This window comes from Vulpes vulpes, chromosome 13 (genome assembly GCF_048418805.1).
Source record: "Vulpes vulpes isolate BD-2025 chromosome 13, VulVul3, whole genome shotgun sequence".
Classification (NCBI taxonomy): domain Eukaryota; kingdom Metazoa; phylum Chordata; class Mammalia; order Carnivora; family Canidae; genus Vulpes; species Vulpes vulpes.
In genome coordinates, this window is record NC_132792.1 from 38,382,617 (window position 1) to 38,395,661 (window position 13,045).

The 13,045-nt window shown below is 51.6% G+C and overlaps 1 protein-coding gene across 1 annotated transcript in view; it reads right to left on the bottom strand.

Moving 5' to 3' along the window:
• Nucleotides 1–11,610: 11,610 nt before the first annotated feature.
• The window catches only part of SDC2 (syndecan 2), a 115,769-nt gene continuing 114,334 nt past the window's right edge, over nucleotides 11,611–13,045 (bottom strand). The window contains exon 6 of the mRNA XM_072733694.1: nucleotides 11,611–12,904. Within this exon, the coding sequence (XP_072589795.1) occupies nucleotides 12,741–12,904 (164 nt within the window). The 3' untranslated portion in view covers nucleotides 11,611–12,740. The remainder of the gene's footprint in view (nucleotides 12,905–13,045) is intronic.

A 13,045-nucleotide genomic window follows, 5' to 3' on the forward strand; every position in this document is an offset into this window, starting at 1 on the left:
GTGGAAATAACCACTAAATACTTATGATTTATCGAGTAACTAAGGATTAGATATGGGGCCTCAGTCACTGGTGATAGAGGAAGCTAGTGGTAAACTGCCGGCATGCTTTCCCTCCAGAGTCAATTATGCTCCCTCTTCCTCTACTTCTTTCCCTTCTTCTCTTCTTCTTGAGGAATTTGTGCAAAAGCTACTATTAGATGGAGCTGAGCAAGCCATGTGTGTATGTTGGGGCTTAGGGGACCGATAAGCTGCGGTGGCTCAGAGCAGGGTGCTGGAGCCTGAGTGGAAGGAGGAGGGTATCCATATAAGGCTAAGCCTAGCACAGGCCACCCTGACCGAGAAGAGTGAGAGAAGCATTTATAGGGATGGGCTGCCTGGGCTGAAGAGTTGACACTGGGCTGGGTAAGGTGAGTCTCCACGTGGGAGGGTGGGAGGTGTTGTGGCCAAAGCAAGGTAAGGGGGGCGTCCCTTCCCCACAGGGATGTCACCCAGTGTAAACAATGAAGTCTGAGCTGAGTGAGGAAGGCATCCATATGGCAGGGTGGCTCAGCGTGGTGTCAGGGGACAAGAAGCATGAGGAAGGCATCTACATGAGGCAGGAAGGGGGCACTGGCCTTGTATGCAGGAGCACCGATGGGGTGAGGAGGATGCCCACAAAGAGGAGTAGGGTGGTGGGAGGTGGCAGGGCTCACACTGAGTAAATGGGGCATCTGTGTGGTAGGTCAGCCCACTGTGGGGTATTGGAGCCCAACTGAGGTAAGGAAGGCAGAAGGAAGGAGGATGGTTACATGGCAGTGGGCTGATTCAATAAATAAATATATGAAGAGCAACGAGAGCTAGGGGTCTCATTGTTGGAGAAGATCACAGATATGGAAAGGGGGAAAATGAGAACCCTGTGATATTGGATTAAAATTGGAGATGATGATGCAACACACTAGTTTCAAGATGAGAGATAGATGATAGACAGATGATAGATAGATAGATGATAGATGAAAGATAGAGATAGGTGATAGATGATAGATAGAGATAGATGATAGATATAGATAGATATAGATAAAGATGATATAGATAGATATAGATAGATGATATATATATAGATGCTAAATAGATATAGATAGATAATAGATATAGATGATAGATATAGATATATAAAGATGATGATAGATACAGATAGATGATAGATAGATTATTTTTTATGTAAGTGTCTACCCACACATCTGCATGTTCCCCCGCTTCTGCATGGAGAGGATCTGGGAGCAGTGACACCCCAGTAGCAATAAGCACACTGAGTGTGTAGATTTTGGTTTCTAAACACTATTCTCCACTCACAGGCCTAAGGGATTCTTGGATAAATAGCTGCCAGATAAGCCTGACACCTTTTTTTTTTTTTTTGTACCAAAAGCTACAAAAGTGATCAAAGGATAGGGAGACAGGTCACATCCAATGGACACAGAAGCCGCTTGAAGGGACTCCCACTAGCCACACATGGAACGGTACAGCATGAAAATAAAGATTGTAGCTCATTATTACCCATTGAATAAAATAGGAACCTATGAGTCCACACTGTTATGAATAAATAGCAAACAATAGCAGGTGTGATGGGGCATCAATCACGTCAGCAGCTTACTCTCACATACTTCAGAAAAGAAAATCAAATTATGTGTGCTGCCAATGTGGAATCTTTTCCAAAGTAAAAAGAAACAATAAAGTTTCTTTATTAAAGTTTTATTTATTTAAAGAATAAATAAAGTTCAAGAATGCAGGACAACTGGCCCGATCTCTTCAATAAATTTGTGTCATGAAAAAAGGGATAGATTAAAAGAGGCTTCTGGGACATAACGAGCAGATGCAAACATGGTCCTGGATGCAATTCAAGTTTGGATAAACATTGATAAAGCACATTTTGGAGACAATCAGGCAACGGGAATACGGTTTATTATTAGATGAGATGAAGTGTGTTGAAATGAAAAAGTGGAGATCATCGATTGGAAACGGTGGGGGGTATCGCGGGCAATAAAATAGGACACTAGTATCACGTGATCTCAGTTTATGGAAAAAAAGAGAAATACAAATAAAGTTCTGGAAAGATAAATACTCGACCGAGCGCCGGTACTCACTGAGGGGTGGGTATGCTTTATTTCATGATTTTCCCTTCTCTTTACTCCTAATATATGACAACGTACGTGCCTGGTAGTGATAGAAGATAATTTTTTTTAGAAGATAATTTTTAAAAGTAAAATTTAAGGAACAGAATTAAGGGGAAAGAGTCAATGGGGTAGGCGTTGACAACCTTGAATAACTCACAGTTGTATGAGCTGCGACACGTCGATGTCACGGAAGACATCTGGGCAAAGCCCTGAAGTACTTTCTCTGGAGCATCAGGTCCTGAGCTCTGCTCTGTGCCTAAGGGCTGCGAACAGGGTGTGTACGGCTCTATCCGTCCATCTTAATGCCGTATAATCTTAATGCCTCCGTTACCCCACCTGTAAAATGGGTACTACTATCCTGCCTCAGAGGATCATCAGGAGTATTACACGAGTCAGCGTATTCGTGAAGTGTTGACTCCATCGTTACCTGATGCCAACAGCACTTCACTTATACATAACTTGTGATCATCTCTGTTTTTTGTTTTAAAGGAAAATAAAGGGGATCCTTGGGGGGCTCAGCGGTTTAGCGCCTGCCTTCAGCCCAGGGTGTGATCCTGGGTCCTGGGATTGAGTCCCATGTTGGGCTCCCTGCATGGAGCCTGCTTCTCCCTCTGCCTGTGTCTCTGCCTCTCTCTCTCTGTCTCTCATGAATAAATAAATAAATAAATAAATAAATCTTTTAAAAATAAATAAATAAACAAACAAATAAATAAATCTTAAATAAATAAATAAATAAATAAATAAATAAATAAAAATAAAGATCATCCCTTTTTTCTGTTTGTTTCATAAAGATCGAGCCTGCCAGGTCGGACCAGCACTCGGCACAGCCGTCCCCATAGTCCCCGAGATACCTCCAAGGCAGCCCACGATGGGTGCCTGACACCGCGCCTGCTACCAACGCCCACAGGATGAGTTTTTTCCAGATGCACGTACCTGAGATGAGGTTTGGTCGATAAATCAGGCACGTAAGGAATCAGCAGTAACGACTCGTTGGAACAGAGCAACAGCTATAGTCTCTAACGAATGTACGTCGGCGTGGCCTCTCTCAGAATGTCTTACCCAAGGGTCCTCCTTCCTGTGACCCCGTGAGACGACACAAAGCCCACGTGACAAAATGAAGCAAGGTGAGTGGCCCGGCATCGTGACGTCGCAGTAGGCCTCTGCTGGCCTCCCGACAGTCCATCTGGAGGGCCCCCTGCTTCCAGCCCGGGGTGGACCATGGGTGAGAGACGTGAGAGCAGGGATGGAGGGCGGCTGCTGTGTCTGTCTCACGAGCTCTCCTGGTGCTGCTGTGGGCTCGGCGCGCTCCTGAGCGCCTTACAAATATCACATTCGTGATCATCGTAATAAGCGTAGGAGGAGGGCAATCCTATCACTGTCCCCATTTTATAGATGGAGGAAATGAGGTCAAGGACCTCATTCGAAATGACCCCACAGAGAGGTCAATGAGCCTGTGTAAGGACACACAGCCCGTAAGAGGCCGGGACAGAATCAGAACCCGGCAGTTGTCCCCACCCAGGCTGCCACCCTTCCCAGCACCCAACCAGGGGCAGCAGCCAACACCAAGGTCGACTGCGTTCCCAGAGTTCACTTGTGAGCTACGTGAGCTTCCACGTTCTAATGCATTTTCCCCCCAACACAATACTGCAAATTGGGTTTGGCTCCTACGCCAACCGTGGAAAGGGCCAAGCTCATTTAAGTCCCAGCACGGCCGACCCGGAACAAGCACAGCCTCAAGGATCCGCGTCCCTGCAGGTGGAGGATGGCCGGCAGGCCTCATCTCCTGGTGGGCCCACCCGGGGCCCCCGGGGGTCACCGCTCGGCATCTGCCATGCAGGGGAAGGAGGAGGACACGCCCTGCTTCAGATCCTTCTAAACCCCGACCTACGCAGTGACTCTGGGCCCGGCCCGGGAAGGCCTGGTGACGGTGGTAGCCAGGGCTCCTGCACCGGGTGACAACGGGACCACTGGGTCACCCGCCAGCAGCCCCCTCGCCCGGGGCCCCAGGCAGCGAGCACAGGGAGGCCAGGCCGTGGTTGCCTCCGGGCTCTCTGGGAGGGTGTCAGGGCGGCTGAGTGACTCCGGCAAGTCACCGCGAGGCCCGGCCATCTGTCACGAGTGACACAGGAAGGCGGCGTCGGGGCGGTTGGAAAGTGAGGCCTGCGACCCAGCGGCTTCCCTGCAGGACTGTTAAACCTGGGCTGGGACAGGGGGAGGCGCCCTGACGGCGTAGGCTTCCGGCCGCGGGCCCTGGAGCGGGACGTGGACTTTGCCCAGGACCTTTGTCTGGAGATCGACTAGAAGGAAAGTGGTGACACGAAGGTCAGGGCAACCCCAAGCTCAGCTTCGTGTGAGAGGAGCCAGCCCAGGGCCCTAGGAGCCACGGCGGCTGGAGGGAAGCAGGGGCCCTGTTGGACCGACCCGCAGGACGCTGACAAAGCCAAATCCAATGGGGCTGTCACCTCCGGGGCAGCAGGTGCCGCCGCCGCAGCCTCCCCTGAGCCACCGGGCGACCGGCCAACGCAGCCCTGATGACAGGCCCGGGCGCCCGGGCAGCTGCCTGCGGTCGGGGGTGCCCAGGGGGGCCTGGCTCCTCGGGTTGCGGGGCACAGGGCCGCAGGGGTGGGGCTGAGGCTGGGCCGCAGAAAGGCTGGAGCACCTGTGCTCCTGGGCGCAACGTCAGTGTGTCACTGGGGGCAGGTACGTGGGCGGGTGGGGGGGATGGAGGGAACAGAGAGGGGGAGGGGGGACAGAGAGGGGGACAGAGGGGGGACAGAGAAGGCAGCAGGAGATGACGATAAAATGAACAATGAACTTTGCCCACATTGTGCAGGAGCCAGGGTCGCGGTGACTGAGGGACTTAAAGGAGCCCGGGGAATAGAAAGCCAAGGCGGGGTCCCTGCCAAATGGTCCTCCTGGGGGATGGGAAGCGGAAACCAGGGGCAGGATGCGGCCGCATAGCTAGGACAGTCCCCCGCCCCACGCCCCATGCAGGAGGAGGGAGGCCAAGGCAGCTCACAGAGCCTCCCAGGCCTCCTCCCTCTGCCCAGGCCTCCTCTGTCCGACTGGGCCTCCTCCCTCCAACTGGGCCTTCTCCCTCCACCCGGCCTCCTCCCTCCGCCCGGCCTTCTCCCTCCGACTGGGCCTCCTCCCTCCGTACAGCCTCCTCTGTTCGACTGGGCCTCCTCCCTCCGCCTGGTGCAGGAAAGCAGCGGCTCTGGGAGCCGGAGCCTGGGTTCATGAAGGGCAACGGGAGCAGATGTCAGCAATCCAGATGCCATATAAGGGTTTTTGTCATTCCATGTTTGCGGCCCAGCCTCCTTCACATAAACGGGCAACAGGGTCATAAAAAGGGCAGGTTTTGACCTTGCGACAGCGCGGACCCAGCCTGGCGATTCTGCGGCACAAGGACAGCGACGAGGGGACGGAGAGAGCACTAATCCGTGCCCCGTAAAAATGCTACCTATTTACCTGCAAAATCATAAGACGTGTTTGCAGGAAAACCATGAGCGCACCGGGTACCCCGGGAGTTCTAAGTAGGTTCTGGCCCAGGGTCGTAACACGCATCTGTGGTGCCTGTGTCCTGCAGCCGTGTAGACCTTTCACGTGGTATAGACGGTTTTGTTTTGTTTGGCTGGAAGTCGCTGACATGTGAGGTCTTCCTAAATTTTGGAGAAGAACTGAATACAGGGAACCCCGGGGGGCTCAGCAGTGAGCGGCGCCGTCGGCCCAGGGTGTGACCCCAGGTCCCGGGATCGAGTCCCGCGTTGGGCTCCCCACATGGAGCCTGCTTCTCCCTCTGCGGCCCAGCCTCCTTCACATAAACGGGCAACAGGGTCATAAAAAGGGCAGGTTTTTAGGCCCTGCCTTTAAGGGCAGTCCTAACCTTGTGGCTGGTGATTGAGCAGAGATTGAGAATTTCTTCCTCCACCTCCTCCTCCTCCTCCACCTTCACCTCCTCGTCCTCAGGTCTCTTTCTCCCACTGATTGAATTAAAGTAGCCAAAAAGGGCGCCACAGACAACTCCAACATCCAATTGCACTACCAAAGGTCTCTCATCCTGATTTCTCAGCTCCCAGCAGAAACATCTTATTCCTGAACCATGGACACAAAATATTATTTCAGTCACAGAAAGCCTTCTTTGTCTCTGGATACCTCTGGCATTTTCTACTCTTTGATCTTTCCTATTCACATAATCTTTATTGTAACTCCTTTCCTAATTATTAGTAGGACTTTTTAGAAACTGTCTGGGTCTGCCTCTTTCTGAGCAGGTGAGTTTGAATATGGATAAGTCAGAATAATGAGAACTATTGTTAACCTCTTTAATACTAAAAATAATCTTCTCCCTCTGCCTGGGTCTTTGCCTCTCTCTGTGTGTCTCATGGATAAATAAAATGTTTAAAAAAACAAAAAGAACTGAGGACAAAGGTGGTCAGAGAGATGTAGGGGGCCTGGGCCTGGGTGCAGGCCCGGTGGTGGTGCAGAGCGGGGTTGGAGCTGACCTGGCTCAGGCCCCCAAGACGCTTGCAGCCGTGGGCAGAGCAGGGGCGCAGCATGAGGGGGGCAGGTGGAGGTGGAGGTGCGAGCTGCGGGGCCAGGAGGCCGCGGTGTCCAGGGCAGCCCACAGCCCAGCAGGGATGCAGGGAGTCGGGCCGTGACCCTCGTGACCCCCACACCCACGACTCCTGCCACGCGGCCCATGTGCTAACCCCGGGCTCAGTGTCCCCGTCTTCCTACCCCAGGTATGATCTTGAGAGCTGGGGACCATGCTCCGCTGGTCCCTGGGTCCCGCCCGCCGGGAACCTTGTCCGGGCCTCGGTGCACCCGAGTCACTCGGAGACGACTGAAGGAACAATCCCGCCAGAGGTTGTTCCCAAAGCCGGTGCCAAGGTCCCCACGCCCGGGCGCCGCGCGGTATCTGCACCCCATGCTCAGAAACAAGTAACAGGTGCTAAAGACAGAGAGGACTGACAGGCATGCTCCCAAAGAAAGGGGGGTAAGGGCACGACCCCCCGGTTCCAGGTGTGACTCACAGCCAAGTGTGTCCGCATGTCCCGTCCCCTTGGCTGCTTCGCCCTGCGGCTGGCGACCCTGGGGACGAGGCCGCCCCAGCCCTTATGGAAGGAAGCAGAGCACGGGGACTAAGGCAGCAAAACTCGTGCCGGGTGAGCCCAGGGCAAGGCCACCCGCGGGGCAAACTGTGGCGTCTGCTGTGAACGCGGGTACCAGAGGCATTTCCGGAATATTCCAGTGACTCTGACTCCTCTGCCCTATTACTTCTTCAGTCCCCAACAGTCCACACAGTAGGCTCCTGACGGCCTGGAAGCCATGGGCATTGTTGTGCTTATTGGTCTGCTCACACCCGCGCTGCACAATGGGGATTTCTCCCCCCCGCGACGACCGTGTTCCCCATCGAGCCCCTGGGAAGCTGGGGACCCGAGGGACAGCCAGCCCCGTGGGGCTGGACACCCTGGAGTAGGTACGTTGGCGCTGCAGAGGTGCGTCCTCGTCCCAGGACGCCAGGTACAACCTGGCCACTTGTCCTCTGCCCCGATGTCCTGGAGGCCGGTGGCGAGGAAGCTGGGGGAGCAGCTTGGTGTGGGGCAGCCCTGTGTGGCCTTCCAACCTCCACCCCAAGCCTGGCAGGGAAGCACGGAAGGAGGGCGCCACGGGTGGGCGGCCCGCATGTCTGGGCGACTCCTACGTTCAGGCTCCGGCCGACTCTGCACTCGAGAGTCTCAGGGTCCCGACCTCGCCCCCGAAGGAGGCCTGCGCGGCCAAGCCCCCCCCTGACAGTGCCCTTCTCAGAGCAAGCCCCGGGCTTGGCCAAACATGCAAGCCCGATTCCCTTCCGTCCTCATTCTCTGCTCCATCCACACCTTGGCCACGGCCTGTTGCTCCTGCCTCCCCAACCACCCCTCCCCAGGCCTTCCTGCCCCGCCGTGAGCCCCGTGGCCCAGCACCAGCGCTGCTCCCCTAGGTCCCCAGGTGATAGTGACAGCCCCGCCGGGTCTCCTGGTGCACCGTCCGGGGCTTGGGCCCAGGGATGCCGCGGGCCGGTGCGAGGAGCCGGGACTCAGTGTGACGGGAGCCCCGAGTGGGTGCCACCCAGTCCTTTACGCTGCAGAGACCAGCCTCGCCCAGATTTGGGGACCATGCAGGGAGGAGGCCCGAGAGAGGCCATGAGGCTGAGCCTCCGCATCTCAGCCCTCCTGCCACGCCCCATGCCCGGCTCCAGCCCGGCAGCTCAAGGCTCCCCCTCCCGGGTCAGGGCTCCCCCTGCTCACGGCACAGGGGGGACCATCCCCCGCCCCCGCCCCCGTGCCTGGGGTGTCCACTCCCCCGCCTTTGCTCCATCTCCCCTCCAAATGCCGCCGAGACCTCTGTCTGGCTCCCATGCGCCGCGGCTTCCAGAGGTGCCCGGTGGGGCCAGGAGGCGACACCTGCACACCCAACCTCCGAGGCCCTGCACGTCCCAGCGTCGGGTGCTGGGCGCTACTCTGCCGGCGCACCCGGAACAAACGGACTTGTGCTCCCGCAGCGGAAACGCCAGGGCCTAGAGATTCTCCCTGCCGCTGGCTTCCGACTCGCTCGGCCCCGCCCCCCGCCCCCGCGGCTAATTCACCCGGGACCAAGGGGCTCCACAGCCAGCACGGCTCCTCGGTCAGAAAGCGCCTTGCCAAAAACCATAGGCAACAGATAAAAAGGAATGAAATCTTCAATCGATAAAACTAAGGTTGAAGTTGCCCCAAAACTACGAGGCAGAGTGGGACAAAATTCATTTTTGGTGCTGTTTACCACTAAATGGCAGTTTTCATTCTTTCTGAAGTCTCCCAGGCCGGCTAAACGCAGATCTCCCAGAAATAGCCAAATCTCAACGTTCACTATTGTGATAGAGTATCAGCATGGAAAAGACTGCTGTGGTGACTCACTTCAGACTCCTCTATCGTCCGGCTTGGTTAGTTTGTTTTTTTTTTTTTTAATTTATTTATGATAGTCACAGAGAGAGAGAGAGAGAGAGAGAGAGAGAGAGAGAGAGAGAGGCAGAGACACAGGCAGAGGGAGAAGCAGGCTCCATGCAGGGAGCCCGACGTGGGATTCGATCCTGGGACTCCAGGATCGTGCCCTGGGCCAAAGGCAGGCGCCAAACCGCTGCGCCACCCAGGGTTAGTTTTAATTGAAAACTTCGGGTCTCTGTCTCCAAGGGCTTAGAATTTCAGAAATTCGTTAGAGATTACGTTGCTTAAAGGCATTGTCTTTTATTTTTTAATTTAATTTTTATTTTTAAAGATTTTATTTATTTATTCATGAGAGACACAGAGAGAGGCAGAGACCCAGAGACCCAGGCAGAGGGAGAAGAAGGCTCCACACAGGGAGCCCGACGCGGGACTCGATCTCGGGACCCCGGGGTCACGCCGTGAGCCAAAGGCAGACGCTCCACCCTGGAGCCACCCAGGCGCCTGAGGCATTGCCTTTTAAAATCAAATATGTTAAAAAATATCTTTTTTTTCTGCCATCCATTATTTGATCATAATAAAGTTGGAAAGATGATCGTGATCGTAACATTCACCCAGTTTTATGTTTTTGCGCCTCACTTAAATATTTTCCCTAAGTTTTCAGAATGTCTAGGACACTAAGAAGCAAGCTTCTGACCACCGTGAGGTTATTTATTGCCTCTGTTCTGGTGGGAGCCAGACCTCCTTTGCAGGACATTCAAGTTCCTCTGGGAAACCAGAGTCAGGGAATTATGTTCTACCTACTTGGGTCTGTCTCCCAGACCCTATATGGACAGACGGCGTCCTCAGTAAGCAAGGGTCTTCTGCCTACTTTGCAAAAATGATTATCAAGATACCATTGCACTGAACATTCGACCCCAAACTATCAACTTTTATTGTGAATAGATGGCAATGCCTGCTCTCTTGTCCAACCCAAATTCGATTTTATTAACCAGATCCCGATCCTGAAGGTCAGCTACTATGTACCTGCAGCTAAAACTTAAAAAAAAAAAAAAAAAATGAAAAAAATCCCCCCAAAACCACCACACCGTGAGCTCATCCCGCTTTCCCCGTCCCCTGCAAATGGGGCAGTTTGAATACCGCAAGTCTTTGGAACACAAAACCATATTCACACAAAGGAAATCATTTACATGTGGTTAAGGAAACAGGAAATGTTCACATTGACTTTTTTATATTTTTTTTCCAAACTTCTCCTAAACTCGGTAATCATTAATACTCTTCATAGTACTACTTACTGCATCTTAAAAATAAAAACTAAGCAGAAAACATAGTTGAAGCAAACTGGATGTCAGTCTATACAATGATTTTTTTTTTTTAACTTTCAGCATGACAGACTTTATTTTGGCACTTTAACAAATATTTTGCTTTACAGCAGTGACAAAATATTTGCCAGAAACGTTCTTTTCTTGGCATGGATATCCCAAGCAGTTGTTATTCTACGAACTGAATTTCACTATGCTTTGCACAGTTAGAGGTAAACCCCACTACATTCCTATCCTCTGTAATCGAGGGATATTGTGCAACTTTAGAAGGTGCTAGAACTTCCTTTTAATCACTCCAAAGTGGATTGACTCTGTAAGTGATGGGAACAGGAATTCGAGAATTAAGGCCATTAAAAAACTTAAGTAAACACCGCTCCGAGCACCGCTTAAATTCTTTTTTTTTTAATGAGTTATGTGGCAATTCCAGGGAACGTTCTCTAAATGAAGTATTCACACTTTATTGAAAGTACATTATGCATCGAAAGGGTTGCTGTTTTTTGCAGTCCTCTTGCTCCTTTGGCGGCTCGCACATGAAAACTAAATTTATGGCTACAACAAACAAGGAAATGTTGTTGGAAGGAAACGCCCAGGCAGGGCACCCTCAGCCTTGCCTCTCCGCTCGGGCGCCCCTGCTTCCCAGCAATTCCCATCCCCGGCCGCGAGGCCCCCCGTGCGTGCCCGGGGCTGCCCTGCCCTCGGGTCCTTCCCGGCGGCGGGAGCCACGGCCTCATCCCACCTACGGGTCCTTCGGGTAAGCTCCAGAGATCCGGGGCACAGCTTCCAAGGCGGAAACCAGTCTTCAGTCTATGGGACGCCACCTTAGACAGTGACACGTCAGGCACGTGCCCTTCGGTTCTTTGGGATTTACACTCGGAAGAGTCGTCTGCAAAAGCATCCGTCCCAGTGCTGCCCTGAGCCGCCCCACAGAGGGTGCGACCTTCACACCGCGCCCTGGCGTCTTCCCGAACCTACGCCCTAACGCGCCCAGGAGGACGCGCTCGGATCTCCTCTGGCCGATTCAGGGGCGAACCTGGTACTAAACAGCCTCACTGAGCAGCTCTTTGGATTTACAGACACCGTGGAACGCTCAGAAATCAAACCCACGTCATCCTCGAGAGCAGGTGGTCACTTGCACAGGGGGATGTACATTTGATGGAGAAATGTACAGAATTTAGAACAGTGACGTTTTCAACATTAGGCCACATGATTTATTCAGTAGTTTTTATGTTCCCAAATTACAATTTATGTCTATTCGTAAGACTACAAAAGTTACCATTAGAATTGTCTGTGCTTATAAAATACCAACTTTTTTTTTAAACCGATATATATTCTCATGAACACCAGTCTGCGACGAGTTACATAGAATCATAGGCACTTCAAAGGCTTAAAAAGACGTTTACAACTTAAAAGCATTTTTAAGAACAGAAACTGATTTTTTTTTCCTTAAACCCCTAACTCGTACCTTCAAATTGCAAGAAATTAACAAATACAGCGGCCAAAGGAATCTGCAGCAACTTCTCAAAATACTGTTAGCGTCTTTGGGTTTGCTGAGGCTCGTCAGTAACTCGCATCAAATCCTCCTGAGAGAAGATCTGATTAGACAGCTACGACTGAACAGTTTTTGTGGTAATAATCCAATTTTACACATTAATTTGCTGTTGTAAATCTGCCTGAAGCTACAGGTAATGAAAAACAAAGCAAGTGTAAAATGGATAGTCTGACACTTAAAAATTTATACAAAGTGGAGGTTAAAGTTTACATATTTGAAAATCACATATACACTAAATTACCATTATCTGAATTATCCAAAGACAAATTGCACCGTAACAGCTACAAAAGGCAGAGAGTCTTGTTGCGTTTTCAAGGGGACAAGGGGGAAGAGCAGAGGAGAGGGGAACAACAGATAAATTAACAAAGACCACGTTGGTCAAGGTCGATCGGAGACATGCGGACGCAAACTAAACAGCTCTCATCTTCGAACCGTAGGATAAAAAGAACCATTTTTGTATTTGCGCGTGAAAGTTCAAACCGATTCCATGAACAGAGAGGATTTTCATAACATAATATTTTGCCACTGCTATTCACAGAACACCGCGGATGTTAAGCTTTAATTTTACGTCATCCTAAAGAAATACATGGAAAGCTTTAAATACAATTTGGATTTTTTTTAATCATCAAAGTGCCACAATGGCTCTTTAATGAAAAAAAAAAAAAAAACAGAAAAAAACAAAAAACAAAGATCTTCATTGTTCTATGCAAAAGCTTTATTTTTAAAAGTTCAGTGATCTCATAAATAGAGACACTAGGTGGGAGTTTCACGCGTAAAACTCCTTAGTGGGGGCCTTCTGATAAGCAGCACTGGAAGGTTTGCGTTCTCCAAGGTCATAGCTCCCCTCGTCCTTCTTCCTCATGCGATACACCAACAGCAGGATAAGGAAAATCGCAAAGAGAAAGCCGATCACGCCGCCAGCGATGACAGCTGCAACAGGCCAACGGGGGGAGATCACTCTTAGGACGGATTCAGGGCCGCAGGAACTGACTGGGTCAAGCCCAATCTATTTACACTTTCCATAGAAGGCTCCGCTTGAAAACCCTCCCGGCACATTTAGAAACTGGATTC